Source organism: Rhinichthys klamathensis, unplaced genomic scaffold, assembly GCF_029890125.1.
Source record: "Rhinichthys klamathensis goyatoka isolate OS25496 unplaced genomic scaffold, OSU_Roscu_1.1 h1tg000547l_1, whole genome shotgun sequence".
In the NCBI taxonomy this organism is placed as follows: domain Eukaryota; kingdom Metazoa; phylum Chordata; class Actinopteri; order Cypriniformes; family Leuciscidae; genus Rhinichthys; species Rhinichthys klamathensis.
This window is the reverse complement of record NW_026607018.1, coordinates 1,109,763-1,128,913: the sequence shown is the minus strand read 5'-3', so window position 1 is coordinate 1,128,913 and position 19,151 is coordinate 1,109,763. Positions and strand designations below refer to the sequence as shown.

Genomic DNA, 19,151 nt, shown 5'->3' with positions numbered 1-19,151 from the left:
CTCGAATCTCCCGCGGAAATCCACCAGTACCACTGGAATTAAACACATTATTACAAGCTTACCGCTGAATCGAGCTAAGGCAAGCAGAGAGTTTTGAACACTGGCTGGTTATGTATTTTCTCAAATATGTATTTTGGATAATTTTTAACCCCAAAAAAGCTACGGACTGCAGCTTTAAACATCTACAAAAAGGCCATTGGATTAAAAAAAAGATACACATGTATGTTGTATGTATACTCTCACACTTCATTTTGCTTCCATTTTAGAACACTTGATGATTATCTAAATAACCAAATAAATATGTATTACATTAACAATAAAAATGTCTCATGTCACTAGCTTTAAATATGCAACTTTGCTGCATAATGAATGCATAAAAGCAACCAGCTGGATATAAACTAATGCAAATAGATGGTAACAATTGTGACATTAAACATTTGGGTCGGACTTGCATGTTTTATTGTCACATTGTTTTAACCGCTTGAGGTAACTATGTTAGCGTCCTCGTAGCCCTGATGGCAAGCATACTGCTGTTCTCCACTAATCCAGCATCTAGTCAAAAAATTAATTACTTTATAATTATATGAAAACATGTACTGTAGTGTACTGTATACATGCCATGTAGTCGTCTATGTTTTAAATCTGCATCTGATGTCCCGCTCTGTGCAGCAGTGTACAGTCTCACGTGTCAAAACAAACACTACGATGCATCATTGTTAGTTTTTCTAGCAATGGTCGCAACCCGGTAAAATTGGTATGGATTTTTGCCGATGACCGATTGTTCCAGCAATTGATTATAGATCCCAGCAAAACTGATCAATCTGTCAACCTCTAATATATATAAGTAAGGGATAATCCACGGCTAGCCATGCATTAAAGGATTTTAATGCACGACGTAGAGGCGAAGAACCACCCGACGCGAAGCGGAGTATGACAGGAGAAAAATGTAGATGCAGAATATAACACTTAAAAAAATGGACACAATTTAAGTTCTTTTTCTGTCGATTTTCTCAAAACAATTTAAGTGAAGTTTTATAATGTTCCTCTTGATTTGTGTGCTCCCTGTGGACTTTCAGCTCATTACATTCACAGTGTTGAGTAAAGTAAGCTTGGCTGAATTCTGAGAATAAGATCACATGGGCATGAACGCACACACAGAAGCAATAAACAAATAATATAGAGGGAAAACATGAACACAGACTTTCACTGTATGTATACAATATACATTTTCATTTCCACATGAAATGCAAAAGTCATTTTTTTTGTCATTTCTGACTAGGAAACGCACCCACACACACAATGGACCCAGTGTGCTCTGCCCTAATCTTTTTGACCCAGATCATCTGACCCCTTCCCCATCATCCATAAGGCAGAGGAGCTAAATTAAGGACACGTACAGACAAGGCAGTGCTAGGCCGCCTGATGCTGCAGCTGCTCCCCCTGCTGGTGGTAATGCATTAAACACTTTTTTAAAAGACAGTGACCATATTATAATTCAACCATGCTCACACTGTTTGGCTTATGTTACTAAACTGAAGATAAACCTCGAATGTCCAAATTCTCTAATGTGTCCAAATATGACCAATAAAAAAAGAAACCATCTGGCACACTGAAAGCCGGAGAGCTGAACAAGCAAATAGTGTGCTGTATTTAATTTAAATGCAAAGATAGGAGAGATATGGAACTTACATTTGGCGTTTGATATATTCTTTAAGCAAATTCTCCTCGATCGTATACATCTGCACGCGATTACCGTCGTCGTAGTAATAGATCATGTTAGTGCCGAACTCGGCTGGAGCCGTGGACTTATCCTGGTAAGAGTCCCGGTAACTGTGGGAGTAATCATAGCGACCTGGAAAGAAAGAGATAAGATATAAAATATTACATGATATATATATATATATATGTGCTGCAAATGTGACAAAAAGTGATGGAAAAGAAACAGCGTGTCAGGTGTCGATTTTTGTGCACAGACTGCAGAAAAGACGACTGACTTTTAATTTTAACGCAACTAGATTTGAGTGTGCATTCCCACTCAGTTTGCTTAAAATGTACATCCCGCTCCAACTTCACTTTAATTTTACATGACATCAATAGTTTGTAACTATAAAACTAATTTAATAGACAGTCTGACTGTGAGAAACGATCTTTAGGTTGTTTAGGGATGTTTATATGTTACCTCGTCCACGACCTCTGCCCCGACCGCGACCTTTGCCCCTGCCCCTCAGGCCTCCACGGACATTGCTGCCCTCACTGCGAACGCTTGCTGTGTCATCAAAGAAATCTCTCTCTCTTCTCCAGCCTGAGGGACACATGAAAGAAAAGGACAAGATAAGAGCTCAAATTAACAGTGCAATTCAAGGTAAAATATTTAGAGTGGTCTTGAATTAAAAAATGAACACTTATGTTTCAGGCATTAAAAATACATTAATCCGGAAATATAAAAATATAAACTGAGTTTTCATTCCAAAACACTCCCCGTCCACACTAGTGTGTTTAAGATTGTAATATAGAGAATCACCAAAGGAACATTTATCTTTAGCAACACTATGAAAGTAAATAGCAGGCACAACAATGCCGGTATGACCATAGAAATCAATGGGTGCAGTATGCGTCACATGACTAAACATGCATTTTTGAATACCTCTGTTTTCATAGTCCACACTACAATGCGAAAATGGTGTTTTAAAATGTATCCACTATGGAGAGCGTTTTCAAAAACGCTGTCTTGGTGTGGACGGAAGGCCAAAACAGAATGAAAAAGATGCGTTTTCAAACAAGGACTCGGTATTTGGTTTGGTCCCTCTATTGCTTTAATGGCAGCAGCCCTTGAGCTGCATGAACTCAGCAAGTTGGTGTAAAACCTGATAATCATGTGTTCCAGCATGATTTGACAAACTTGAGTTTCAAAAAAAAAGCAAGAACATCTGACCGTCTGTACAAATGATTGACATTTACTTTTTTGATTAGTGACCTAGAAAGAGAGAAAAAAACCTTACATTTTAAAAATGTATTTATGCTGTCATATACTGTGTATATATATATACAGTATAAAGTGTTTGGTGCACCTGTTCAACTGCCCTTTAACGCAAAGATCTATTCAGCCAATCACATGGCAGCCACTCAATGCATTTAGGCATGTAGAAATGGTCAAGATGATCTGCTGAAGTTCAAACTGAGCATCTGAATGGGGAAGAAAGGTGGCTGGTTGTTGGTGCCAGACAGGCTGATCTGAGTATTTCAGAAACTGCTGATCTACTCTGATTTTCATTCACAACCATCTCTAGGGTTTACAGTGAATGGTCAGGAAAAAAAAGGAAAATATCCAGTGAGTGGCAGAATGGTTGAAGAAACAAAGTGGCAGAAGAAACAAAACGGCATAAACAACTCGAAAGCATGGATCCATCTTGCCTTGTATCAATGATTCATGCTGGTGCTGGAGGTGTAATGGTGTGGAGGATTTTTCTTGAGATCAATTGAGCATCATTTAAACGCCACAGCCTACCCGGGTATTGTTGCTGACAATGTCCATCCCTTTATGACCACAGTCTACCCATCTTCTGATGGCTACTTCCAACAGGATAACGCAGCATGTCACAAAGCTCAAATCCTGGTTTATTGAACATGGCAATGAGTTCACTACAGTCAAATGCCCTCCACAGTCACCAGATCTCAATCCAATCGAGTACCTTTGGGATGTGGCGGAATGGGAGATTCACATCATGGATCTACAGCAACTGCGTGATGCTTTCATGTCAATACTGACCAAAATCTCTGAGGAAAATGTTTCCAGCACCTTGTTGAATTTATGCCAGAATTAAGAATTAACCCTCTAGGCGCCACGGTCGAGTTTACTCGACAAGATGCGGCACTGAATAAAACGGCCGATTTAGTCAAATTGGGTGTCAAATTTCGTTCAACCTCCCCTCCACTGGATGGCAGACATGTCATACTTCATCCCCGAATCAAAAAAACGTCATGTTTCTATACAAAATGTTCGAGTTAGAGCGTTAGTTCGAGTTAGATTGAATCAGTGCGATCAAAAGCGGAGCTAGTGTGCGAGTGAGCCATTTTATCAGATCCTCTCCGCAATCGCGGCGACAGTATTGTGGTGGAGACTTTGTCTAATACCACTGGGTATGTTAGATGAGGTCGAAGTATTCATAGGACAGTTAGGAGGCAACGTGGAGGCAGGGTGAGGAGTCGAAATGACAATGACAGTAGTCCGAGCTGTGCACACTCGGCGCGCGCGCGAGGCAGATCTGGCCGTGCTGCTCGTATCATCTGACTCATGATCTGTGCGAGTGAGCGTTTGAACTAAACAGGTCTTGTCTACTTGTGTTTGTATGTCATATGAATAATATATATGTGCCCCATACATGGAATCAGAGTGCCTACTGTATTTAGTAAATGGAAAATCTCTACAAGAAAAGGGCAACCACTACATGCATTCGGTTTGTTTCTACCATTTATTAGTAATGGTTTACACAGTTTGTTTACTACTTACTATATACCTGAGCATTCAGTATTGTGCAATATAGCATACAGAAGGTGATGGGCATTTTGGGGGGAAAGAAGTGCTGCATTTTATTTAAACATGACTTTTTATGAAAATTCTATAATCCAAGATTGCCACCACCATATGACGCCATAATATGCTAATTAGATGGGAAAATGTAATCCCTACATAAACTTTGGGTCATCCTTAATATTTCTCTAATTTACAGAACGTCTCTATCTTTTATCACTTTTAAGATATAGCCTTTTGAAATTAAGATGTCAAAATTGAACGTTTTAGGAAAAAACCTCTGGCGCCTAAAGGGTTAAGGCAGTTCTGAAAGCCCGGTAGTGCATATGCTTTAACACACATATTATGTAAGACACAGAAACAGAAAGAAACTTTCCAAAACCACTATGAGGGATTTTAGTAATGTCTTATATACTCCTGCCACAACATTTAGACAATAATTCATAACATATGATCCCACACTAAAATTTAAAAAGACATAATATGAGATTAATGAAGTAATTAAGGACCCATTTAATTAAGTAATCTGTCATGTGTAATACTTCAAGGATGTTGAGTGTCTGAATGTGTATGTGGCCGTGTGCATGTGTTAAGACATGCGTGTGAGATTTAAAGCATTTACGTGTCTGAAACCCGCCCAGGCATCATGAGAATTTCTAAGCTCTCAATCCTTTCAGTTTCTGTCTTTTCTCACTCTTTTTAGCTGGAGGTTGCTGCAAGTACATGTGATCATGTTCAAGTTAACACATTTCTCGAAGTTTGTTCGAGTGTTTGTAAGGTGTGCCAAGTAATTTTTTTCCACTTCCCAACTAATGAAATGAGAAGTACTTCTGACAATATAACCCTTTGTATAACCCTTTGAAACATGACATTCAATACAGCAGACAGATGTTTAAAAGACATTTTTAACCACTCAGGGTTTTATGTTACAGTCAAACCAGTGACCATGGGTAATTACATTTGACCTTTACCCATAATTCTATATGACTGTCTGCTTTACATGCCATTGTGTTTATTTTATTTTATTTTTATTTATTTTTACAAAATACATAATTTTGCAAACGAATTTGGGAATGATTGTGATCTTGTTAAAATAGAAAATGGCTATTCAAATTGTAATACTATTTTGCAATATTACTGTTTTACTGTATATTTGATCAAATAACTGGCACCTTAGACATCTTTCAAAAACATTTTTTAAAAAGCTTACCAATGCTGAACCTATAAACAGTAGTGTATACAGCATATAGTACTGAAAACAGTGTGTATTATTTGATCAGACTGCCAAAACTTTAAGGCATTTATACACAAAATTGGATAACAACGGAGTTGATTTCCAACAAGATAACTGGAATGTTTTAACCATCCAATGTGATGAGGTCATATGACAAAAGAAGATGTCATATGTCCAAGATGTATCACTACTCTCTGAAATGTTTGTGTAAAACTGTCATCTGTTATTTAAGTTTATATGTAAGCAGCATACACTGTCCAGCTTGCAGTAAGTAGTAAGCTTATATTCGATTACGAACACAGCCATGGAAATCAAATATGGATAGTTGAGCGTGAGTTAGTGCTGTCGGTCTGTCTCACCTCCTCTCCTGCGGGGGGCACTGCTGTGTGTTTCATCTCCATCCTCGATCTCCTTCTCGTTCGAAAGTCCAGTTATCGGATCTGACTGTGCTTCCCTGTTCTCCTTACTGTCACTCCCATCACTTCCACTCTCCTTCTCTACCCCATGATCCTTCTTCCTCTCCCTCCGTCCGGACGTCCCTTTCCTCCCATGTGTGTTTATCACATTCTGCTGCTGCTGAGGAGTGCAACGAAATCAATATCTCAGTTAAATAAATCTGAACTCAGCAGAATAAAGCCAGCAGATCAGTCAGTGAAACCAAAGACATATACATGATATGGAGTGAACACGGTTCATCATGACAGTGCATAAAAGTTTCTTAAAGGAACACTCCGACTTTTTGGGACTTTAGCCTATTCACCTTATCCCCCAGAGTTAGATAAGTCCATACACATACCTTTTTCATCTCCGTGCGTGCTATAAGTCTGTTTGACGCACCCACCGCTAGCCTAGCTTAGCACAAAGACTGGATGTAAATGGTTGCAGCTAGCATACTAATCCAAATAAGTGACAAAATAACGCAAACATTTTCCTATTTACATGTTGTGATTTGTATAATAATATTTGTATAATCACAACATGTAAATAGGAAAATGTTTGCGTTATTTTGTCACTTATTTGGATTAGTATGCTAGCTGCAACCATTTACATCCAGTCTTTGTGCTAAGCTAGGCTAGCGGTGGGTGCGTCAAACAGACTTATAGCACGCACGGAGATGAAAAAGGTATGTATGGACTTATCTAACTCTGGGGGATAAGGTGAATAGGCTAAAGTCCCAAAAAGTCGGAGTGTTCCTTTAATTTCATGGGATTATAACTCTAAATCTGAACACTGACAGACAGACAGACATAGAGAAGCAAAAAACGCTTCTTAAGTTCTTAAAGGCATAGTACATTTACTCTTCCTCATGATGTTTCAAAGATGTATGCTTTATTTCTTCTTCAATGGAACAACAAAGATGATGTTTAGCTGAATGAACAGGCTGCTGTTTTCCTTACAAATATAAGTGAATGAGGATCTATATACGGTCATGATCAGAAAATGTGATGGTCAAAAATATTATTATAAAAAGTGGTCCATATTATTTGTGTGCTAAATTTCAAGTCTTCTGAAGAAATACAATATAATATACAAGCAAATACATAATTTGAATAGCCAGAAGGAAAGACTTGAATTATGCCTTAAATTTCAATGCCTTAAACGTTATCATATGATATCTAAGTAACTGGAAATATAGTACACAAGTCATATGGGCCACTTTTATGGGATGGCTTTTTTCCTCTCTTTGGAGCTTGACTGTAAAAGTCAACTTGACAACTTGGAGCTTGACATCCACTTTTGCTGCATGGAAAACAGCAGCTAAGATGTTCTGCTAAATATCTACTTTTGCATTCCACAGAAGAAGAGTGAAAAAACACACAAATACACACAGAGGATATGGGACAACATTAGTTTGAATCTTGGTATATTTTATTTTATAAAGTATATAAATCTATTTTATTTTATATTTGTTTTTTAACTATTCCTTTTCAACACACAGTTGTTCTCAACCTGTTTGACTCCAAGGCTTCCACTGTCCAAGACCAAATATGATGGCACTCGATTTAGGATATTTCTGCTGCAATGACAAAGCTGCTTGTTTTAAAACTTTTTTATTTACAGAAACAAGGAGTGGCAATATATATATATTTTTTTAAATCTAATAAAATAATTACATTTAAAAAAAATTATATAATAAAATAATTAAAATTAAAATAATTACCTTTCCATAATTCCAGACATTTTAAAAACAATGTATTTCAGGGTTCATACTTGTGACCAACGTATTTGCATTATATTTCTAGTCTTTTGTGATTACGGGATAAGGTTTTTAATTCCCCCCCCCCCCCCCCCCTATTTTTTTAGGTCTGGAAACTTTTTTTTTTATCCCTCCAAATACAGTATCTAGGTTTTCCAAGACAGAAGGAACAAATTAAAATAAGAAATACGTCTTGACTTTTAGATGTTTAATTTTTTTTTTTAAAGCTTGACTTGTCTTATTTTAAACAATTTACAATAAAACTATACAAAAGGTTGTGATTCTTCCTCACCTCCTTATTGGCGAGTTCTCCTGGGGTAGGCCAGTTTGTGATGTCACTGAAGTCACTTGACTGCAAATAGGAACGAAGGAAAGAGATTAAAAAAAAGAAGAAAAAAAAAGAAGTTACATCTGAGTTGGAATTATTCATGAAGTTCCCATCCTTCATCATAATCCATTACAACAAACTCCACTTCCTGTGCAAGGACATAAGCGCAAAATGCACATAACAAAAAAACTTTTGATTTGATTTGAACAAACATAAAAACAACATTATTCCCTAATGATTCTCATTAGAAAAGCGACGTGCAGATGCATGCTATATCAACGTCCAGTTTGAATGATTTATGAACAGCAGCTGCCCCACTTCACTGACATCTATGTCTCAAATACTCTTTACGTTGAGTTTCCAACTTACACATCAACTTTTTCCACTATTTAACATACAAAATATTATTCAGACGCTGTGGGGGAAGTGTGGGTGTTTCTTTTCAGAGATCATTTCACTTTCTATTACCGGAGGAACGTCAATCATTCCTCAAGCCGCGAAGCAACCCAGAATTCCAAGCGGCGTATCCGATTCCACTATCGTCCTGAAATGGGTCCTGGGTGTCTCAGATGCTAAAGCTAGACGGTACAAACTAAATTTGCGAGGGAGTGCCTTGGAGTTAAATGGTGTAACCAACGTGAACTAACAAGGCATAAACAAAACTTGTCACATTCCACTCAAAAAACTGTAATGCATGATGGAACACCAAATAACATGCTAGGGTTCATGAACGTACAAGGGAGCCTGTCAAGTGTTGTATGTGTTTGTAAGTGGAGACAAACTAACATGCCTTGGAGTCAGCCATGGGGACAACTCTACTGCCCCAGTTAGGACTGAATTTGAGCCCTCTATGTGCTCTCCCTGGAATGCCCCACTGAGGTAAAAGTCAAAAACTCATGTGCTCAAAACTGTTGACTATCGCCCACAAAAAAACAAAGAACAGAGCGAACAAATATCCACTTAAATACAAACACAAGCCGAGCTGCTCTATGACTGGCTGCTGCTGACCCCTGATCCAGGACATTGAAGCAAGACTCTCTTACACAAATAGACTGGAGGAAAAGACTCCAGATTTACACAAATAGACAGACAAAAAAAGACATTATCTATCCAAATAGATTAATGTACTATCTATATGTGATAGCTGGTATTAAAGGTCATTAATTTGTCTTCATTAAACAGATAAACGCATGTCACATGGCCTCAGTTGGCAAATCACTTACATAAGAGCGCCTTACCTTACTGGTCTTCCTGGATCTAGGTTTGCTGGCACGGACAACTTTGGCAGGACTCTGGGGTTCTGTGGACAAACGACAAAAACAGGAGATTGCGATTTGATTGTTTGATGTAGTTCATTAGAGGACTTTTATTAAAATAAACTTTTATTTCACATTGTTGCTGTTATTAATATTTTTGTTATCATTACTACTACCATAATTGCCATGTTAGAAAACTGCAAAGTTAATAACAACTCTAAATAAATGCAGAACACATCAGTCGACAACTTTGAGGCTATGGCGTCTGTCATAAATGCTTAAATGCTCAAACCACACTGTTACAAATTACTCTATTTAATCCAGCTTTCAAAGGCAGTTAGGACGCTTTCATTGAATTTAACTGACATTGTATGAGCAGTAACACCTTAGCCACTTATAAATAGTTAGCATTTTTCCAACTTGAGTTTATCGATCATTCATTCAATAACTGAAGACAATCACCCTTACTGTACACATCTCTACAGCAGAAGAACTCAAGATTTTTGGTCGATATGGAGCTAGTTTCGTCTATGCCAGAGGAAACGTGCAGTATGAGCTTAACCTTCTAAGTTTAACTTACCGGTAAGTGATAATGAATCTTTGAGCATTTACAGATTAAACCAACTCCTACACATATTATGCATTATTATCTGTACGGTAACCACCTGTTAAAATGACTTGCGCACTGTCACAGCAATGCCTTTTAACGCCTTACTTCATGAAATAACTTGTCTTTCCAGGCATTTTACAAACTGCATTATTTCAAAACAGCTGCTGAATACATGAGCACAGAGTCTAGATTATCTATAAAACAGCTCCAGGATACAAAAACGATATAACTTGAGTTAATTAATAGCTCAAAGTATGATCATAATTACTGCATTTCTTTATTAAAGTGACTCATGAATGAACACTGAATTTTGGTCCTCTGGATATCACAGATCTGCACTAAAAATCTACCAATGTCTCTCTCTGTGTGTCCAGTGTGGCAGGTCAATGCGGACTAAGTGCTGTGGTCAATTATCTGGGAACAGCTTCACTTAGATTGTAAAGCCACACGCCAGCACCTGCACAGCAAGGTCACACATCCACACACATAAAACATTAACTTCCTCTGTGAGACGGAGCAGCAAACAACATTTCTATGAGGGCCAGTGAAAGTGGAGTCATCCGTGGTATTCAAATCCCCCCAACACAATGACATGGCCCCATATAGGTATTTGTGCCACTGTTCAACCAACAAAGCGTATGGCCTTTTCCTGACAAACTGCCCCCCGCCAACCCCACCAAAATAACAGATCTACAGAGACACGTAAGCAGATAAACAGCTGCTTTTTAAAATAACTAAAGGAATAGGAGTGCTAAAGCATTAATATTGGTGTAATCTAGCCTAACCACTGGATTCTTAAAAGACAAGAACATTATCATGAAGGAGGTTAGCACAATGTATGTGACAACCGTCTGTTTGCATTTTAATGAACGTCTATCCATTCATTGCAACATCAGGGGATTTACATTTGCACAGGAGGAGTTTCAAATTCTTTGTAGTTGTGGAGGAACAACCATAAACTATCTAAGTGTAGCATTCTGGCCTTAAATGATCATCAAACCAAAACCTTTAGAAATACAGCAAGATTCAAAGCTTTTTCCTGGGGGAGAAACAAACGCTACTTTATTCAAAACCGGTTTACATTTCTTTACTTTCTTCTTCTTTTTTTTGAGCTGTTGGGATTAAACAGGCAATAGAAAAGGACGCCCATTTCTGGGAGTGTCCGGGGTCCTTTATCATTACTGAAAGGATGGCCTGTATGTATGATAAGGCACTGGGCGCTTGCCAACAGTGTGGGGTGTGACCATACACACTGACTTACTGATACCGTCCCGTCGACACCTTTCTCTCAGTTAGTGCCGCCCGAGGCTGAATAACTTATTTTGATGCAAACGATCATTTAAATCACTAAAATGTCAAGTCAGAAACATCAAGAAAAGCCAGTCGGACTGCTAATCAAATCATAAGCTGCCACTGAATAAAAGCTGAGCAAAAGTTAAGTTGTAACTTGGGTCATTGACATAAAAATACGATAAAGAAAGTGACATTTTCATCTTTTCAATCTATTTTAAAACACATTCAAGCTGTATTCTTTGTATGTGCTTCAACAACCTGAACCAGTCATATAAAACATCAATTTATCTGATTTTTTTTATTTTTATTAAATTAATAGATAAAATAAAATAGTGTCATTAGCTCATGTACCGGTAGGTTTTCCTGACAGCTCAAAGGCTCGGCTTATCCAACATTTGGAAAGCAAATTCTATACACTACCATTCAAAAGTCAGGGGTCTTGTCATATATATATATATATATATATATATATTTATACTTTATTTTTTATCAAATAAATGCAGCTTAATGATCTTAATTCTTTCCCCACCAGCATTTTTTTATATATATATATATATATATATATATATATAAAAGTGCCAGGTACCGGCAGCATTTTTTATCATTTTCACAAAATTTTCATGGACCTCAGAATACTTTGTTGTATGAATATCGGAATATGCAATATATCAAAAGAAAGAACAGTGCCTCTGCTTTAAAAAAAAAAAAAAAAAAAACATTTTATTCTAGCTTAATGCATTTTTTTATCAAGAATGTGGGTAAATTTCATTTTTTTTTAAAAACATTGAACAAAAAGCTGAGAAAAATGTGCTTTTGTCAAAGGTTACATGCAGATCAGATTCAGAACGATGATCAAAACTACCGTAAGATGTAGTAGGTCGCATCCATTAACACCCCCAAAGCTTTCACAATCATATAGCTCATCCTGGGTCGACATTTCATTCCGTAATATTAGGCAGTTTTGATTTATATGCCGTTTAATGTTGATGGTCGCGTTATTTTATATAGCCTATGCATCTGCTTACATATGCTATCGCTTGTTTTTTGCTTCTTCTACACGTCTTTTGATCAGGAGATTCTGTACTCTTTCAGAAGATGTGTCATAACATATAACAGTGAAAACACAAAAAAACGGAAATTTCCGTCAATGGCGGGAAAGAGTAGTCTCATAAATGACGGAATTTTCTATCAGGTGGGGAAAGTGTTAAGAGGCACCTTTCATCTTAATGTCCCCTAACTTTTAAAAAGGTAGTGTACATAATATAAATATTGCATATCCTAAAAGTGGAACGAGTTTTAAAATGTGACATTCACATTAAGAGGTTTCTAACCTTAAAGGGTTAGTTCACCCAAAAGTTAAAATTCTGTCAGTAATTACTCACCCATATGTTGTTCCAACCCCGTAAGACTTTCGTTCATCTTCGGAACACAAATTAAGATATTTTTGATGAAATCTGAGAGCTGGATCACTCCTCCATAGGCTTCTTAAGGGATCGAAACTGACCGGCCCAAAAGTTATGAAAGACATCGTTAAAATAGTCCGAGTGACTACAGTGACTCAATCTTATGTTTATCAAGCGACGAGAATACTTTTTGTGCGCAAAAAACAAACAAAAAGAACGACTTTATTCAACTACTCTGTAAGGCCGTGATATTTCACGTAGTGAAACTACGCAAAGCTTCTAGGTTGCACGTCACACGTAGGCTCACTATTGGCCGACGCTGGTCATGTGTGTGATGCGTGACGTACAACCTAGAAGCTTTGCGTAGTTTCACTACGTGAAATATCACGGCCTTACAGAGTAGTTGAATAAAGTCGTTCTTTTTGTTTGTTTTTTTGCGCACAAAAAGTATTCTCTGACTATTTTAACGATGTCTTTCATAACTTTTGGGCCGGCCAGTTTCGATCCCTTAAGAAGCCTATGGAGGAGTGATCCAGCTCTCAGATTTCATCAAAAATATCTTAATTTGTGTTCCGAAGATGAACGAAAGTCTTACAGGGTTGGAACAACATAAGGGTGAGTAATTACTGACATAATTTTCATTTTTGGGTGAACTAACCCTTTAAATATGACCGCATACAGGTATCACTGCTGTCAAAGTAGACAATGCTGCCTACAACAAAGATGCTGTCACAACAAAAACACTATGGTTGTTTGACAGGAGAGCGGTCTATTCTCAAATGTCAGCCAGGAAGTCATGTGAACAGAGTATAGACTATTAGGAGCAGTGGCATGGTTGTTAAAACACTGCTATCAGTCGATACATCATCTGACAGAATTCTGATCATTCAAGTGATGCACACATTCCAGATTTTCAACACGGATCCCTAAGAATCAACCTGAGAGCTTCTTCCATATCACGGTCCCATTCATAAATACTTGGAATTATGACATGTATCCCACAATGCAAAAAGCACAAAGACCTTTGGCTTAACAAGGTCAGTGAGATCTAACAGCTCTGTTCATTCATCAGAACAATGACATGTGCAATGCATATAGATTGACATAACTCACACAACAACAGACTGTAATGGTTCGGTCAAACCACAAAGGAGAAATGCTCATTTATGACATCTCCATTCAAAATGAACACAACTGTTTTTTCATAAGGAAAAACAGGAAATTGATCATGTAGTTCAGATGCCCAGTATTCAACTGAGGGGTTTCATCATTCAGAGACTGAAATTGAGGTATTGAATCACCATTCACAACGGATTTCCCATTAGGTTTGAAAACATAATCTCTATTTGACAAGATGCCCAATCACCCAATACAGTTTCAACCAATAGTTTTGGATGGCCAGAATCATTGACCGAAATAGTGGCGTTTAATTAGCGTTTTTCCAATGACGTAAAAGGTTAAAAAAGGTAAACATGTCAGCAAGTGTAGATACACTTCACCGTGACCAAAAATGATGCTAAAGAAGCAATGTGTAGAATTTGTAAGGATGAAATATCGAGAGGCGGCTCATCTTAGACTGGTTTAATTTATCCCCTCAGAACACAGCACCCAAAATAGCATAGCAAGTTCAGTTATCCAATTACCCTAATTCAATTACAGAAACTTTATTATCAGTTTTTGGCTAAATAAAAATGTTAATTTCGGTTTCTTTGAAAAAAAAAAAAAAATGCATTACTACTTCATGGTACTTTAGGTATCAGATGGGAACCCATCCAACCAAACTAATACTAGTCCAGCTGGTAGCGAACAATGCGGTCACATCTAATGTTACTCGGCTACATTTTGTGGGCAAAATCTAGTCATTTCAATAGGAAACCAAATGCGATCAGGAGTTTCGTGTGAAGGCAAAAAAGTTCCCTACACAGATTTCACTCGTTTTCAAGTTGCTCACGTGAATTTGAAGGGCTGGCCAACAGAGATATGGTTAGTTTGAAAGTGACTTCAGCATGATCTGTGCTTTATACGTCGCTACACTACTCACAATAGACAAATGACCTTTTTTGCCTCCAAAATTTCACTTACATTTTTGCAAAAGTGACTTCAAAACTATTTTTGGTAAGTAAACTGATGACCTAAAGAATCTTGTGATGCACAATCTGAAAGTTGTTTTGATCAGACCCTGAAATGAGATCCTCAACCACAAGCTTGTGAACTGCTCTTCTGGTTTGCGATTTTCTTATTACTTTAAGTGACTTTTAGTTATTTAAACCATGTTATTTAAAAGCAAAGTGCATTCTTTTTCTGCAATCAAATTTCGGTTTTCAAACAGGTAGCCGCCAAAATCTACACCACTGTTTAAGCCAATCTACTTTAAAATTCAGTTTTAGGGAGTGGTCTAATATTACATATTACTTTAAAACTACACTATACTGTCAGTCATGTCTACTCAACAGGTGAGCTGCACACTACCGCAAACACTATGAAGATCCAAGAACCATAACACAATGCGTTTAGCAGCTGTATGAGTGGGGTTGAAACCAGTGTACAGCAGTGAGGCTGTAAAGGCCTCTCATGAACTCCTGCTGGAGTTGCAGTGCTCAGCACTACACGTGCTCCCGTGCAACTCGATCAGATCAGATGAGATGAGATGAGATGGGGTGGGGTGGCGAGGGGGGTTGAATCTGCCCACATCAGCAAGTCTGTCCAAATACACCCAAATGATCAAGGCTCACAGGAGTCTGTCGGCAGAATGATGTGGGAACGGGCATTTTGATGGGCGTTTATTCCCACTACCACCATATTTGGTCACATCACAAATGGCAAAAACGAGCTCCGGGCTTCCTGACAGCAACACGCAGTGCGTTAAACAAACTCAAACAATTTGAACTGAAGCGAAATCTATTAAGATAACCTTCATAGATAAACAGGAGTAAAGCAATATGGTCAGGGTGTGCGTTTTGTATTCTCTAACTTAAACAACAGCAGTGTTTTTAATCAGGCGAGCCAGGACAGCACAGCATGTTAGCCATACCACAAACGCTCAAACCCTAAAAGCATAAAACACCCTAGTGACAGTCACATCCACGTGAAAACCATTTAAAATGTGTGGATAAAGCAGAGCATTTTGATCTCCATTGCTTCACACCGCTTTAGGGGATTAAACGAGCTGTGGGTTTAGCGCAATGCTAAATAGTGACGTCAGTCAGATTCGTGAATGAATCGGTCTTTAGGGTCGGATCTTTTCAATGCATCGGTTGAAGAGAACAACGCGATCTCTAAAAGATTTGTTTACGACTCGGAATGTTACAAATACAACGTACTGGAAATATGTTTACAACTTTACCTCAAGTCATAACAGTTTTATGAACAAGCATACTTGGTCTCAATAAACAGTGTTTTATTCGATTATAATGAGCAAACGCTAAATAATTAAACTGATTAATAATGCTCATTTTGAGTTCCAAATGCGTTAAATAATAATGAATAAACTTACAATAAACTCTGTTATTGATAAAAGTACATTAGACAGCAATACGTGCACACGTAAGTCTTTATTAAAAAGAATTTAGGGGATAATGTCACGCCAGGTTGGCTGGAATTACGTCATAATTTACAAACCTGTCTGAATCAGTCTTAATTGTTCGAAAGAACCGATTCGCTGAAAAGAGTCGGACGTCCCATCACTGGTGCTAATGCTAACAGGCCACACCCCCGTCTCTGATTGGCTCATTTCTCTGACCATGTATGAAAAACACACTTTACGGATATGGGCACAAAGTTTATGAATTGTAATTAAATGAAAGAATAGCCGACGTTATGATATGTTTCAAAGCACAGGTGCACGAGAATGCAAAAAAGGTTATAAAAGTGAACTGAAAGGAGTTTAATGGCCGCTCCTGTTTGCAGTAGCACATGCGAGCTAACAGAGCACATGTGTGCATGAGAATAAATGCTGTTGGGAGGCATTAATGTGTGTTGCGGGCATAAACTCTCTAACGTTACCTGTTTGTGGCGAGCTGTTGGTGGGATTATTAGGAGGGCATGCGTTCCTCTTCATCCATGGGTTCACTGCCGGCGGAGGAGCCTCGATCACTTTCTTCTTGTCAGTTTCTGCTTTGTGGCATGATGCATTCTGCTCATTCTCCTTGTCGTTCGTGCTAGTGTCCGTGCTTAACCCATCCGCTTTGCTTTCCATGTCCCCCTGTTTTTGATGTTTAGAGTCGACCTGAGGAGGATCCTGCTGCCCCTCCTCGTGGCTCACTCGATCAGTTTTCTTGGGTCGATCCGCGTCCGACTTGTTTTGGTTCCCTTCGCCCAAACAACTGACTGTCACCTCCAAGTCACTCGCAACTTCAGTGGTCATGGTTCAAAAGCGCAAACGCCCACGCGTTGTTATTTTGTCACTATCCCGCAGTATTTGTTTTCCAGAGCAAATGAAGAGAAAGACTCGGTGAAAGCTGTTGCAGCTAGAGCACAAGTTGACAGCCAGCAGCTTGAAACACGGAGGAAAGCTGCATCGGACTTTTTCGTGTTTTTAAATGTCAAAATGCTCGATCCCTTAAAGAAGCCATGTTCTTCGACCACACTAACTGATTATAGTAAGCCAAAAGAAGGAAATAAAAACTTTGCAAATGTTTTCAACCCACTTCACGATTTGGCTGATCGGCAACTCACCTAAATAAAAGGAAATACTACGAACGGCCACGAGTCATTGGACGAGTGTGTGTGTGTGTGTGTGTGTGTGTCACCTCTCTGTCGCCCCTCGCGGCCACACAGCGGTACTGCAGGACAGTAGAACGTGGTTAATTAGAGACAGTGTTGCCATGTCCACTTTTTTTTTTAACAAGTCTTGTTTTATTGCTTGCCAACAGGGACAGTCGCCGGTTGCATTTATTTATTTGTTTGTTTGACTGCTTTTTCCAGAATATGTGGACTTGGCAAAGTATGACTGACCATTAAGAGCAGTTGTCAAATATCTGTTTGTTTGTTTGACTGTTTGCTTGTTTTGAGAAAAGTTGTATTTTCAATGTTGGGCTATGCAAACTAAACGAACTGCAAAGCAAAAAAATAAAAAAGATAAAAAAGATAAAAAAAGACTGTATGTCATTTTCATTTGCATATAAAAAATCACGAGTAAGGTCCATGTTTATTATTATAAATCCCTGTAGTTTGTTTTCCCTTTCACTTAGTCTCAATTGTTCCCCAATTATTGTAAATTGTGCACACTATTTTGCTTTTCCATAGGTGGAAACACATTTTAAGAAATCGAGATGTCTCCTTTGATGGTCAGTTGTATATAACAGTTACAAGATGCAATTTGTCTTGTGTACGTGTTATGCAAATTCCTTGTAAAATACATCATATCAATAGATTAAAGATTTTTATTTATTTATTTATTTTTGCAGTTCTCGTAAAGAGGTTTTATGCTTATTTGGAGCTTGTTTTGGCAGGTTGCTGGTTTTTAAAGCACGATTTGGCAACACTAATCAGAGGCAGTCTGACGTGGCCTTCCCCCACAGACTGTTAAAAAACACATAAAACGTGACATCGGATAGATTTCATCAACTGGTTGAGAGCCTTTGCCAAATTAGAAATATGAACACGCTAACAGAACGTTATAGAAAGCACTGAATTGAATTTGGTTGAGCATCACACCTAGGGCACATTAACAAGGCCTAGCTTACTGTTTGTCTATACGAAGTTGTGCTATTAATGGAAGACCGAAGTAACAATTATTTTAATTAATTATTTAAATCTCGTTTCCGACTCAACATTGGACAAAGAACAAAGTGGTTAGAATAAGATTTCTTCCTTACATTCGTCAAAGAAAAGCAATTCAGAGATAATATTGTCTAGAACACCTTCAAATGACTGATATGCATGAAATGTTGTAGGTTTTCTCTGCAATTAGTCTAAAATGTTCTGGTGAAGTGTTGAATTGAATGAACATACGACTGTTAATGCACTGCTTTTCAAATAAATAAGGTGGCATATGAAAGATTATCTTATATAAAAAAAAAACATGAAACCACCAATACATTACTACAATCAATTTAAACAAGCAGTATATTAATATCTATGATATAATATATATGAGATAAATGGATATATAAAAAACAATCAGTTCAAAGATGTTCAGTGTTTTAATCATGAAAGTTCACATTAAATTAGTTACTCAGATTCTTCTTTTGCATATGTTAAAGACAAGTGATTATGTACCATGTAGTTCCAGAGCCCTTTAGTCTGCTCCTCATGACATTTCACATTGAAATGAAAAGAATTAGCTGTGAAGGGACTTGTGT

The 19,151-nt window shown here is 37.8% G+C and overlaps 1 protein-coding gene across 4 annotated transcripts in view; it reads right to left on the bottom strand.

Moving 5' to 3' along the window:
- Nucleotides 1–17,572, bottom strand: part of larp1b (La ribonucleoprotein 1B) — a 32,389-nt gene extending 14,817 nt beyond the window's left edge. For 3 of the 4 annotated variants that reach the window (XM_056238848.1, XM_056238849.1, XM_056238851.1), the window contains exons 1-6: nucleotides 16,852–17,572; nucleotides 9,526–9,587; nucleotides 8,252–8,311; nucleotides 6,122–6,338; nucleotides 2,180–2,302; nucleotides 1,690–1,852 (exon numbers count right to left, since the gene is read on the bottom strand). In XM_056238848.1, coding sequence (XP_056094823.1) covers nucleotides 1,690–1,852; nucleotides 2,180–2,302; nucleotides 6,122–6,338; nucleotides 8,252–8,311; nucleotides 9,526–9,587; nucleotides 16,852–17,212 — 986 coding nt within the window. In that variant the 5' untranslated portion in view covers nucleotides 17,213–17,572. The remainder of the gene's footprint in view (nucleotides 1–1,689; nucleotides 1,853–2,179; nucleotides 2,303–6,121; nucleotides 6,339–8,251; nucleotides 8,312–9,525; nucleotides 9,588–16,851) is intronic. The other variant, XM_056238850.1, reaches the window with a different exon arrangement.
- Nucleotides 17,573–19,151: the final 1,579 nt, after the last annotated feature.